We start from the raw sequence: 14,156 nt of genomic DNA, 5'->3' as shown, positions 1-14,156 counted from the left end.
AGAATGTAGGAAGATTCAATGGATTTCAGAGCATAGGAACACTCAAATTGATTTCATTTCTGATGTTTTTCATTCTAGGAGCTTTTACAGGAGTACAGCAGGTTGTATGACTTGTCCCGGTCAGATAGGGAGAAAATTCACCATTTGGCAGTAACCATGCTGATGGACGGACAGCCACTTGACTACATCCAGCAGTTGCTAGAGGTTGCCGTTGGCCCCTTGGACGTCTCTCCGAAAAACGCAGTACAGGATGCAGTGGAGAGAATAGTCTCAGCATTAAGGTATATGTACCCCCCAACCACCACCACCTCCCACTCTCACAGCCACACACAGCCCCCCGACAGCTCATTTTTTGATGTGGTGGCCTTTGAGCCTTTCATTAACCTTTTGTCAAGTTAAATCTGGCCTGGGGTGACTGAGAAAAAGGCCACCACAGCCTGTCACTGTATGCATGCCATACCTGTATCTCACATACCTTAATATCATTTTATGGGTCAGGGAAAGCTGTCTCTTAACAGAAACATGTATGTTTCATTCCACAGCATGCGGGGGGAAGTAAATCATGCATGCCAGCATCACGTCCTCCGTTCCTCTTATTTTATTTTTTCCTTAAATGCTTTCTCTTTGCAGTACAATTCAGGATGTCCAGAATGGTGTGCTGGGAAATATTCCAAATTTACTCAGCTTACAGAGCCATCAACAGGTTTCAGGATGACAGGCCTGGCACATATACAGTACTGCATGACTGATATTTAAGTGTGTGTGTGTGTGTGTGCGTGCGTGTGTGTTTGTTCACGGAGCTTTGTTAGCAACGATCACAACCTAGTTTTATTTGAAGGACCAACAATCTCATATAAATGTCAGTCTCATATGTTGTCAAATGCAGAGTGCTGCTACGTTGGTATTCCAGTGTCAGTACAATGCTGTTTGAAAGTTGAAAGTTGTTAGATAGGTAGTATTTTATGGAAAATGTAATTGAGTAAATTGCAGTAGTACAAGTGAACCAGAACATTCTAAGCACTTCCCGGAGACTGGGGTATTGTTTGGATTTTACAGCCAAATTCTGATCGAGATCCATGGCATTCAGTCTAACATCTGTGATACTTGGTCCTTAACTTTGAGTGAGGAATATTGACTGTGGTCAGTGTACTTTTGTTATACATTTTGAAGTTTTTAGCTTCTTAAACTTTTTGCTGTTGCTGTTCATGTCAATAACAGCTAGACTCACAACTCTGTAAGAAAATCCAAAAGAGGTAATACTTAAATTCTTTGTTGAAATATAAGGACAAAGCACAGTAGCACTTCCATTGGATGCCCTCATATCCTGCAAGGCAGGATGTGCAGTATGCTTCAGGCTGTCGACTCCTCTGACAAAATCCATGTCATAACATAAAAAGCACTTTCCAGCAAAGCAATTTCATTTTTCCCAGCTCTACTCATTTATTTAACAATGGCATGAATTTGAAAAGAACGCCATTACAATTTAACCAGTGGAATCAAAGCAGACTTCCTTAAGATAGTCTTTGCAGATGCCTGTTCTGTAGGAGGCCATTGCAAAGATGATTTATTTATTGGTTCTCTTGGCCAGTAAATCAATACCTAGCTACTAGATATGGTGCAATTTGTAGTAAGTAAATTGTATATAACATTCTCCCAGTTCATATTTTGACATTAACCTGTACTCGCTCATGCATGCTTTCATGTCTGCTGATTGATATTTCTCCATGTGAAATCTCTGTCCATATTCATTTTGCTGATATACTGCATCTGGGTCAATATTCATTTTCCTGCTATACTGTGTATTTACTATATGTTTAACCACAGAGATTTTATGTCTTTGAGTAGTAATGACGTCATCACGAGTCCCCCGCATTTTATAGCAGAGACGCATCGTAGGCATGTAGGCAGATGGTTATCCTTGCTTCGTAACATTTTCTGCACACTGTATCTTAAGGATTGTGTCATTGTTTGGTTGGTAAATGTGTCTTTAGCTGTGACTTTAATTGGCCCAGATTGAGCTGCCTCATGTGGTTTCAGTGGAAGTCCCTGTCAGTCCTCAGGCGTCAGGTTCAGGTTGTGCTCTCTCTGCTCACCAGCTGTCATTCAGATACATTCCGATGCTCGAGATTAAGTCACTTTTCTTTTACATTATCAAACAGAGTTTATATTACACAAGGATAGCCATGTACTACGGCTACTAAAATAATTGACATATAGATTTGATTTGTTTATTTTGTGTGATTTGCTCATGGAGCTTCTGTTTGATGGAATTCGTGTCTTTTTGGTGTGGCTGAGAAGTGAACTCCAGTTATGTATTATCAGGCGAATTGCACAAGGCTTCTTTTGGTTCTTACCTTGAAGCTCCTCGTTTACCCTTCATCTGCGATGGGAATAATCGAAGAAGATAAGCATTTTATATGATTCTGAAAACTCTGGCAGGGGCTCAGTAGTGTTCGTCTAATCCTATTAAACAGGTTTAGTTCACATGGCAGAACTTGGGAGCTGGGGCAGGATGCTACAGCCTGCACAGTGGAGCTCTGAAGAAAAAGAAAGAAGGAATGCAGGCATTGCTAAATTTATGGCAGAAATCGTTTGGCATTTATTTCTTTGATTTTGTAGACCTGTGAAATGTATGCAGATGTACTGCGTGAGCTGACACTCAGCCTCTTGGCTTGAAGCAGTCCTCCTCTACAGTATATTAGCCGAAATAAAGACCGTGACATCAGCTGTCTGTTCAACGATGCTTATTTTCAACATCAAATTAAAACAGTGGTTCCACTTGATAGAACCATCTAAAGACAAGAAGACAGAGATTGCGAATTATGGAATCAAAAACTTGATCGTTCTGGAGGTAGCTTTTTGAAAAATATAAAAGCCTTTGGGAGGAATGCATAACACATTTGCTTTATATCTGACTATAGCATAGCAAGAATCAGTGGGCATGACAGAGAATGCCGCAGTCAAACCCGTTTGGAACAGCACCTCTCGCTGTTGTCGTACACCTGGCCGTTTGCACTGTAATGTACGGAGGCGTTCGGTGTGCGCTCTGCGGGGATGAATGGTGCTTTACATCTGTCTTCGTGAGAAATGATCCCGTGTAATAAAGGAACTCACAGCAGTGTCTGCAGACCCGCTGCTGCATGCAGCATCCCTGCTCAGCTGGGAATAGTCCCTGCAGCTCTGCAGAGCGGAGCACGCTGTAGAATTGTGCAAGGACAGCCGTACTGTACGACTCCATAGCACTGATCAGCACTGCAGAGAAGTGCGTAGCAGTACTGTATCTGTATACGCTCACAAAACACAGAAGGAGGCCACAGAAATGTGCAAAAACATGAATGGAGATCTGTACAGTAGTACTGCAGAAATAAACCAACATACTAGACCGCACTGTTGGACACTGCATCATTTCCCCAGATCCTGGCCGTCTATTGGATGAAAGATCTTTCAAGTCGCCTCAGCAAGTCTCAGGATTGTGATCGTGTTTTGTGTTTCTCTGTTTGTTTCCAGTGGAGATAACACAGCATTGATAGGTGGCAGAGACCCCCTGAAGGTTCTGGAAGGAATTGTCAAATCCGTGCACGCCAATGTTCAAAATGGGTAAGATTTCCTTTTGGTTACTTAAATTGTGAATATGAAATGGTACAGTCTCTATTGCCTCTATTGATTTTCTGTTTGTGCAAGATTCTTTCATTCATATGTGCTGTGCGTATGTGTCAATAGTTGTTTTTTCTTGTGAAGTATGTGAGGATACTGTGTCTGCATTTGTGGCACGTGTGCGTTGACCTTGCATCCGCTTTTTCATTGTCCCTCACTCACTTGCCTCACTCTCTCTCGTCCCTTTGTTTATTCTCTCACTCGCTTTCTCTCTCCGTCTCTCTACAACTCGTGCGCTCACTCGCTCCCTTTCCCGCCCGCGCAGGGGCAGCCTCGTCTCCTCCGACGACCTGCTGGCTTGGCTGAGGCCCTTCTGCGGTGACAGCTCCCTGCCTGTGAAGCCGCGCATTGAGGTGCTGCAGATCCTGGAGCAGGCCTTCCACCTGACCGACCAGGACAGCAGGCTGCTGGTGTTCTTCAGGAGCCAGGCTGTGCTCAAATCCTGCTGGCCAGACCGACCGGTAGGCAGGGGTCACCCCACCCCGCTCATCGTCTGTCACCCCCCTCCCTAGTAATGCAGCGCCTCACTCCCCGTCTGTCACCCCCTGGTACAAAAACAATAACAAGAGTTATTTAATATAGCACATTTTACACCAGAGCTGTCACAAAGCGCTGTACAGACAGCTAATGAATAGTAATGCATCATAAGTCATTGCTGTATATTCTGTAATAAAATCTATTGCAGAACAATACATTAGAGATCCACCTGTTCAAACTACACCTTATTTCCTCTACCGTAGTGTGAGCATATTCCCTGTTTCCCTAGTTTTTATATGTTGTGGTTTTGTTGTTTGTAGTTTTTGTAGTTTTGTAGTTTTTCACTCTCCTGATAATGGAGATACTGGGTTTCACTTGACGTCCTTAATCGTGTACATTGTCCCTGTTTTTGTACAACATTCTGTGCAGTTCTGCTAAATGCACATTGCACTGTACACTGGAAGTCGCTGGATAATAGTGTCAGCTAAATGACAAAATGTAAACGTAGTAATGGTAATCTCAAGATGGCGGAAAAAGTGTTCATTTTAATTTTTACAGGAAAAAAAAAAAACAGCCGCTGCATGTCCTGTCAAAACTGTCAATGCAGATGGTTAGGGCTTGAATTCAGAAACATCTGTGTGTTAGTGCATGCGAATGCGTATGGGGATTAGAGGAGGACTGTGCTCCTGCCTCTCACTTTACTCTGTTTTGCTTGGGGAGGGATTGTTTAAGGTTGTTTGAGTTTCTTTCCTTGTTAGATCTCCATAATGCATTAAAGGACTAGAGTAATGAATGACCTGTTGACCCTTCTGGAAATCCCCCTCCAGGAGAGTTATTCATCCTTCATTGAGCTGAATGCGGCGCGCTTAGCAGCAGACATATCTCCTGCACGTCTCGATGCTCAGGGCAAAAAAATAAGATTAAAAATAAGATTTAACCTCTCATACGTCAATGCGGATCTGGCCACAGACACGTCACTCACAGTAGTATGTAGGGCATTTTGCGCGGCAGACGGCATGTCTGCTTTCTCACCCCTGTGCACTGCTTTAAAATATTAACCAAAGAACATGGAAGGAGTGGGACAGCATTTACTGTCAAATTTTAAGTTATTGAACCTAATTTGGGTCACGCTGCTTTTGCGGCGCATTAAAATCCTGTGCTTTCAGGACAGCCTAACCCCTTTATGCTGAAAGTGCAGTCCCTCTGATCATAATGGTAGACACCCTTCAGTTTACCATGTTCTTAGTAGTGTATAGTATACTACTAGTATATATGGTACTACGTATATGTGTATGTGTGTGTATAGTACCACCTCTTCATAGAATGGTTTTTCTTTGCGTTTACGAGAATAGTAAAGACATCAAAACCATGAAATAACACAAATGGAATTGTGCATTGACCAAAAAAGTGTTAAACAAATCTTATTTTAAGATTCTACAAAAAATATATATAAAGTAGACAAAAAATAAACAGAAAGTACTTGAAGCGAGTACTGAAGAGGTGGAACCGATGTCTTCAGTCTGTGGCGGAAGATGGTCAGTAATTCCTTCACTATTTCTGGAAGTCTTCAGATCAAACTTTCTTTGAATGCATGTTTTCCATTTTCTTAGTCAGGTGTGTCCAAACTTTTGACTGGTGTATATACACACACACATACCAGCAACTCCAGCTGGCCTGAGAGTATATCCAGTGAGATACAGTCAAGCCATTGTTTCCCTAACCTTTTTAAATACAACTTCCTCTGATCCTATCATTTGTCCTCTGTTATGATGAAGGGGGTTTGTCTTTGAGTACGGTATTTCTCCTCTTCCCTAAACTAATCATCTAAATGAACTCCAAATCATTGTCACCTGTCTGCTAATACTGGAGTAGTTTGTTTCTTTGCAAGATGAAAATGCTCGTGCTTTGATTTGTTTCTAATAGAATTGGTTTTGGTTGAATTTGGAGAGTTTTTTTTTCTTTCTTCTTTTTTCATGATTCTGACTGGAAGTCATGACTTCAGATGGTGTAGATGAAATTACTGTGATCAAAGATGAACACACTTGTGCATCATTCCAAGCAGCTATCTTTGAAAAAATTGTGTTCCAAGATAAATACCTAGTTGATAGTTACTTAGATATGAAAGAAGTGTTTGATCCAGGAGATGAAATCCACTTTAAAGTGGTTGTTTTTCCCTCACACTGCAGCATATTTTGAGTTAACAGAAGTAATCCTAAATTAAAGTACTTTGGATTAGCCTACCTCATGAGCACATGTATGGTTAATTTTCATGTACTGTTTTTTCTAAAGCTGGCATAAAGTAAGTTCACCACTGATGTTATTGTTAATAACAAACATTTAGCAGGAGCCAATGAAGTTAATACTAAGTTAATGTTTTAATGAAGCAACAACATCACTGTTGAGACACAGACACTCGTATGAGACTAATTACTTTGCCACAGAAATCCAGATGGTATTTTCCTCTATATGTAGAGCAAAACTCAATTATATTATTACTGTCATAGTCTCACTGATTGATATGATTAGTTCAGATGTTTTCCCACAAGAGCTTTTAAAGTCCTTAGCATATTTAAGCAACTTCTGTTTAATCACATAAAAGTCATATTGGATATTCGGGGGAAGATTTATCAAACACTCTGCAAGTGAAACTGGCAAAGCTCATACTGCGTGATACAAAGTATCTGAGGGTAGTTACTAACCATACAAATAAGTATGTATGTGAAGCAGGTGGTGACTGCTATCTCCAGCTGTATATGACAAAGACCCTGTGGTTCTCATGCAGATGGGACTGGTGTGTACTTTGTAAAAGGACCATTCTCAGGTGATGTTAGACCTCAAGAGGTTTCAGCCTGGAAGCATTTTGCCCGTTGTTGTTGCTATGTAAATGTTACTCTCAAAGGACAAGTGTTGTACTAAAAAAAATAATAAATAAAACATTTTTTACACTATTCACTATCATACACAACTGCCTGGAGAACTGACTAGGGCATTGGTAGGAATCTAAAGATAATCTTGTTTCAGTTTTAATCTAAGCAAAATGTCTTAAATTTTAGGCATTCGTTTTTATTTTGGTGGTATTGTCTGGAAACAAAATAGTTGTAGAGACTGTGCTCTATTGATTTTACAATTTTAATGCTGGACCAAGGTGAAAAGTTATGTTATAAGCCTATGTAAGTGGAGATAGAGGGCAATTATAGCTGTAAGTCAACTGCAAAGTGAGGCGCTGAGGAAATGAACTTCTTTCACTTCCAGGCCTTTGTGTACCCTCATGGTAACCTTAGTGCTAGTAGCAGGAAAATGAGCGTGACCACGGATGTTACTATGCATTTTATGAATAGTATGACATTTGAACATGCTCACACTCACTGGTCTGGGAGTGTTATTAGCCTGGTCTGACACTGTTGCTCATTCAGCTTGAAGGGATCTTCTGTTCTTCTGTGCTGAAAGTCTCTCTGGATATGAGCATCTGCTAAATGAATGTAATGTGATATAATGACTTTTGGTAGGATAGTTTATGCTGACAAAACAGATTTGTAAACATGGGATGTGTTCTGATAGATGTTATGCATGGTTGGATATTGTAAGTCTATTTATGGTTCAGAAAATGCAGAGGGATCGCTATACTGCATCACTGAAGTGAAAAGGTGGCTATTTAATACAATTTAGTTTTACAATTTAGTTGCAATTCCATAATCACCAAGCATCTGTCACCCGATGAAGTCATCAGGATTCACAGAAAGTAACTTGGCGTAAAACTAGATCTAAATGGAGCTAATAAACAGGGTTAATATGGTCATTATAACAAGGTCTTCGGTCTCCTGAGAAACCGGATTAATTTGATTGTGGTTAGCCATCCAGGTTTAATTTCAGAAACAGATGTTGGATCACAGGAGAAGGACATCCTTGCATAGATGCAGCTCTCAGTCGCTTGCTTTCTTGTGCTTCTCTGTGCCCATGGTTCTGTGTGCCTGTTATTTTTCACCAGCATTGTGTTTGAGGATCATCCACAATAGATGAATTGGCGCTTGATTCTGCACCATCTGAAACTTAATGAGTTAGCAGTTGTCTTTGAACAAATGGAAATGATGTTTTGTGAGAGCTTTCATGGAGAATAAACTCTGCATTCAGTGTTCTGAAGTGCGTCGCACAGATTCACCTCTGAACGCCCCGGATATGTCAACATTCTTCCATGTCTTACAAGACCAAACTCAAAAGAGCCATTTGATGTACACTACTCTCTTTGCCATTGCATTGATCAGTGCAGTTGTTTTTAATAAGGAGATGTTTTTATTTCTTTACTTTCGATCGGGGAGTTTTCAATGCAGTGGATCTGTGAAAGGGTGGATACGCTATTAAGGGTTTTATAGGGCAGTAGAGATCATTGAGTTCTATGTGGTATATAGTAGGGATGAAGACAGACTTTGGGCTGCTTGCTTATCGCTTTCGTCAGTGATCTCAGTTGAAGTGTCTCATGTCTAAGTCTTATTCCAGAAGAGATGTCTTGAGATGTTGTGTTTTTGTGCACTTTAATAGCTTAAAACATGCTGAGTGGTTTACTTTACCACTCATCATAAATTTAAACAGTATAACACAGATGTGTATTTTGATCAAACTGCTTTTGTAGATGTCATAGTTTTTACTTTATTTGTAATATGTATGGTGTATTCTGTATGCCGTATGCTGTATAGTCAGCACTAGGCCATTCATTAACGGGTACCATTATTATTCCATTATTAATGGACAGCAAGTACACAGGGTTGTCTTTGTAGAGATTGAAATGGCTCTCCTAATATGTAATTGTTTGAGCCATTCCAGATTTTACTAGATGCAGGTGAATGTATTCAGTGGAAGCCACCTGTTTAAGGCTTGCACTCATTACATTGGATATATTGGTAGTGTATTTGAAGTTCCTGTGTTTTTCAGCTTTTGCACATTCTTAGTTTCACTCACAATGATATTTAGCTGGTTTCATACATATTTTCCCATGACATTTAGGCCAGTGTGTGCAATGATTTTCCCATTGACAGTTTCTTTAATAAAACGCATATTAAAGATATTAAAGGGCATATTAGTCAAGGAAAGAAATGTATAGGTTCGGATATTTGCATTAATCTGCATTGGCTGCAAATAGAATTGACCATTATTATTGAGAGATAAACCCCTGTCTTATGTGTGGCTTCCTTTACACAGTAATCCAATATGTTGCAGGTCCTCAGAGATTACATATTGAGTGGAGGAATGTAATCCATAGCCACAGGACCGTGACTCTGGCTCGCTGGTACCTAATCAGCCTCATGTGTTGATGGGAGACAGAGAATGGAGATCTCCCTAGGCAAGACTGGAGGTCGATTGAACTGACCAGAATGCGTGCTACCTGCCAGGTCCATGACGGAACTCCCTGGTGTCACTGGTGAAGTTGGACATGCAAGACAGGAGCCAGAGCTCTTGTGTTTTTTTTTTTTCCTCGATGTCTTTCCTCTACAGTTCCATTACTTGGATTTGTGTTAAAGCTACAGTCGGGGTCTTGAGTAATCTTCTAAGTCAGGCTTTGCATACATCAAAGAGGCCTTAATATTTAATTATGCTCTAGGTGCTATAAGTACTACTTCTACAAATCAGTGTGTTGCTGGGAAGAGGGCCAGCCGCTGCAGAATTAACAGGCTGTTACTGTACGTGGAGTCAGTCACCTAGCTCGTCAGTACATCCGCAGCAGTTTCCAGTCCTCTAATTATTATCTGTAAGAATTAAAAATGTAGAAGTCTTCCCCTTTTCAGAAGGTCTCAGAGGCCTTGATTCCGATTTTGTGCCGAATCTGCTCAGCACTCAAGGGGAAGAACATTTTGTTCTAATACCCCTGACACCCTTTATCTGGAGGCCTCGTGTTCTCTAATTTTCTAGTTAACTGGTGCATAAATAATAGGGGTCAAGATGTTGACATCTTTGCGCAAGAAAAACTTCCAGCCAAGGGAGGCTGTCACATCGACACACAAACCTGTCACATAGACTCCAGCCATTGACCACTGTGCTGTTCTGCTGACCACAAAGCTTAGTTCAGCTAGGAGGGAAAAGCGATATACCTTTAAACTGGGTGTCATGCTCAGTTTTACAATGGACCAATGCTGGCATTTTTACGATTTTCTCATTTTCTGCTCTGACTTGGCTGATGTTATTCATTTGAAGCTTTGTTGTTGTCTTTGTTTTTTTTTCCCCCCCCTTCTACCCACCTAATAACTAAGTTTGTAGCGTAACATTCTATGTATTCTGTGTATCAGTGTCTAAGCATTCGTAATAATATTAAAGAGTAGTTACTCACTCCACTGAACCCTGAAGTGAATCAGCTACAGCAAGGACGCATGTTGTTTGCATAAGTGTTTCTTGCCACATACAGTTCTGCAGGACTCTTCTGTACTGCACTGTCTAATGACTGACCTGAGCTGCTACAGCTTACTAGTTTAACCATATACTAGCTTAAGATGTATTCACTTACCAATGTCTGACTTCAAACATAACCTTTTCCTAAAGATTAGAGAGCTAATTGACACATCAAATAAGTCAGAATCAGTTTTTTTTTAAATAACAGAAAAATATTGTTAGTAATTAAGGATTTTGTTTGTACGTTCTCTCATTTTGCATAACAAATTATATAATTTCCCAAACAACATTGCACTATTTTAATAGCTGTTTATAATGGGAATATAACTATACCCTGAATTTCTCATCTGTTTTGTCTTGTGATGCTATGACAAAAGCAATATTGCATTACTTAAAATGATTATCTAGTTATTCATAAAACAAATGTGATGATGAAAGACTGGGGAACAGTACGTTGGAAAATGCACTCTGACTTCATTCCTAACCATAGAGTCTGAACAATGAAAAAAATTCTGAGGCGATAAATACGGCAGATATAGCAGAAATATTGGTCAGCAGAGGAAATGGAGAGGCATTGCTTAAAGGTTATTGTCTTTAGTTATATAAGAGGCAGTAAAGGTAATGAGAGAACCATATGTTACTGCACTGTACCGCACTGTTGCTGCAGTTGAGAGAAGAACTGAGATTTACACATGGGAATATAACGAGTCGGATGACAGAATGCCAGCACACTTGGTCCCAGGGTACAATGAAACACACGGGCAGAAACGATACATTACGGATGGAGGGGCAGGATGGTTAACACAACTGTAAGCAGGAACGGAGGTTTGAAAACAAATGCGAACAACAGAAAGAAAACAGAATGGAGTATGACAAAGGTGAAGCAAAGGGGGGAGAGGGAAGACAATCCTAGAAGCCAAATTCAGTGATAGTGAAGAAAGATACAGGGTATAGGAAGGAAGGCCAGCAAATGGAGAACTGCAATAATCAAGGCAAGACATGACCCAAGTCTGGAAGAGAAGTTTAGAAAAAATACTTTATTGGAAGGGATTTGTTGTACCAGTGGTATGTAAGAAAAAGGCCCAAGTCAAACAGGAGTAGAGAAGGAAGGGGTGTTCCTAAGAAAGGGAGAGAAAGAGAGAGTGAGAGGTAACATATAAATGAAGAGGTTAACAGGAGTGTATGAAATAATTGTAAAAAACCAAAAATCAGGTTTGTTGCAGTTTGGTGTAAGATTGATGGAGTGCACCCTGAAAGAGATGTGTCTGTTTGACACATTAAAATCCAAGAGGAAACCGATGAACCAGAGTGAGGTAAAAAGAGGTAGCTGTGCATTATACATTATCTGCACAGAAACGGTAGGGAAAAGAAAGCAACAAGAGACTGCTGGACGGAATTAAGAGCCGAAAGTCTGTATCCAGTGGGACTAGATCTCAAACATCATAAAGCTGCCGAGGACTCCAGTCAAAGGCTTTAAAGTGAACCGCCTCTACTTAGAAAGGGGTTGCTGCATGGTCAGTCTGAATTGCAAATGACCACTGCAAACGCAAAGCACTTAACTGCAAAGTGTGTTTGACCCAGTGATGCGGCGGACGGCAAAGAATTTCAGTTTGAGTTGACAGTCCCAAATTTGACAGTACTGCAGTAGGGGCTGACAGTCTAATCAAAACGTCAGTGGAATCTTTATCTTTCTTTTTAAGGTTAAAACACGCAGTGGTCCGATCATCCCTTGTGTGGCTGCAGTTATTTGAATCATAAGTTAAGGTCACTGCGGAAAGAATTCAAAGAGCACCTTAGATTTTCTTAAAGATGGGATTTAAATTCCTTTTAGGAGCACTGTTGATGATTTACATTGGAGACACGTCAGGCACCTCTTCAGGAAGTAACCAGAGGTCATCTCTCAGCAAGGGACTCCCCAGAACCTTTGACCTTTGGATAAAATACGTAAACACCCTTCGGAAAAGTAATACATTTAACTGAAAGATCCTTATTTTAGAGGTAGGGTTGTCTTCGTTTTATATTCCCTCGGAATAAATAATGTAAAATGTGAAAGAAGTCGTTATTTAAATGTCAAAGGTTAGACTATATCCAAACTATTTTAGTGTTCATTGAGTGAACTTGAGAGAACATTTAGTACAACAGTTTTCAGTTAAACCAACTGTAAGATGATGTAGATAGACAAAGTAGATGGATACTGTGCACAGCACATAGTGTACAGCTGTAACTTGTTTTATTGTCATCATATTCTTTTTTGTCTATGATTCAGCTGCCCAGAAGAGTTATCATCCCTCTCTGACTGACTGATATAAGGACTTCAGCAGTACTTTTGTTTTACAACTAAGTTCGTTAGTTAAAAAGTACTACAATAGGAACCTGCTAAAGTCCTGAACAGTTCCTGTGCTTGTTTTATCATAGTGGAAATGTAGTTTAATGCACTATTTTTTCCATTGCTGTGTTCCGCTCCATTGTAAAGAATCAAATTATGAAATGCCTTGTGCTCATTTTTTAAGAGAGCAAGCATCACCTCTTGAATTGAAAATAATAACAATAATAATGCAATTTGTTATTAGCACCAGATGGTTTACAGTTTAGCTCTAGTACTGTAGTTCATCCTTAGGTAATATGAAGCACGTGGGTCATTAGGGAAGGTACTTACCCGTTAAGTGCACAACCCTGACACTTGAGTGTTTTCACTGAACTCATTGAACATTGTATTCCCCTACACCATTGCTAATTAATGAGCTATATGAAGCAGGCTCAAGTCTCTGTGCAAATGGGTGTATATTAAAATATTTAACTGCGTTATGAGCAAGTGTCAAGCAGGTGCGTGTCAAGATTGTTTTAGAGCCAGACACTGCAACTGCTGCTTGTACATGCACAATATAAATTCAGAGGAGCCAATGAGGTGTCTTGGGGACCTTGAGATGGAATATTAACTACAGTACGCTTTGAAGTGACAATGCATTAAGCCTCACAGTTCCAGACTGGTGCAGAGACTGAATTTGGAAGTTAATGTTTTCAAGCACATTGCAGACCAGCTTAATAATGTGGATCGAAATAGTTTTTTCTTTTTTATTTTTCGTTCTTTCTTTTTTCTTTTTCTATCTCAAACTAATAAACAAAAAAGTGCAGCATCAGGCCTGATATTGTTGTATACTCAAGAGGGAAAGTGCAATTTTCATTACACAATAACATATTATGTGACAAATCATGCAGTACAATCCATTTTGTTTTGTGTTTCTCTGATAGATTGTCTTTGTGTATGCCTCTAGGTGGTCAGAAATTGTCCACACTTGAAGGATTCCTCGTATCACATTTTGGTATTCAAAGCACCCCCCCCACTGCTTCCCCCAGAATAGGTAGGGAGGGGGGTCTAGCAACTCTGAAGTAAATGACCTCTGCAACTTCATTGCTGGGTTCACTGGGGATATAGCTGCATACTGGGTAGTAGGTCAATGAATATTAATGGGTTTTTTTCCAGCTTCTTGGAAAGGCCAAAAATGAAAGATTCTCACTTTCCTTTGGCCTGCTTTGACACACTTTATTCATGCAACAAGCTTATCTTGCACCAGTTATTTCAGAGCTCAAATGACAATGTCACAGTCGGATGGCAGGGGCATCGCACTGTTTTCTCCACAAGAGACAAAGGGTCT

At 40.2% G+C, this 14,156-nt stretch overlaps 1 protein-coding gene across 2 annotated transcripts in view; it reads left to right on the top strand.

Annotated features, from left to right (window-relative positions):
- nbas (NBAS subunit of NRZ tethering complex) overlaps positions 1-14,156 on the top strand; it is a 142,858-nt gene that overhangs the window by 102,880 nt on the left and 25,822 nt on the right. For both annotated transcript variants that reach the window (XM_036549571.1, XM_036549570.1), the window contains exons 46-48: positions 79-281; positions 3,508-3,597; positions 3,920-4,115. In XM_036549571.1, the coding sequence (XP_036405464.1) occupies positions 79-281; positions 3,508-3,597; positions 3,920-4,115 (489 nt within the window). The remainder of the gene's footprint in view (positions 1-78; positions 282-3,507; positions 3,598-3,919; positions 4,116-14,156) is intronic.

This window comes from Megalops cyprinoides, chromosome 17 (genome assembly GCF_013368585.1).
Source record: "Megalops cyprinoides isolate fMegCyp1 chromosome 17, fMegCyp1.pri, whole genome shotgun sequence".
NCBI classification, from domain to species: domain Eukaryota; kingdom Metazoa; phylum Chordata; class Actinopteri; order Elopiformes; family Megalopidae; genus Megalops; species Megalops cyprinoides.
This window is presented reverse-complemented; position numbering and strand designations above follow the sequence as displayed.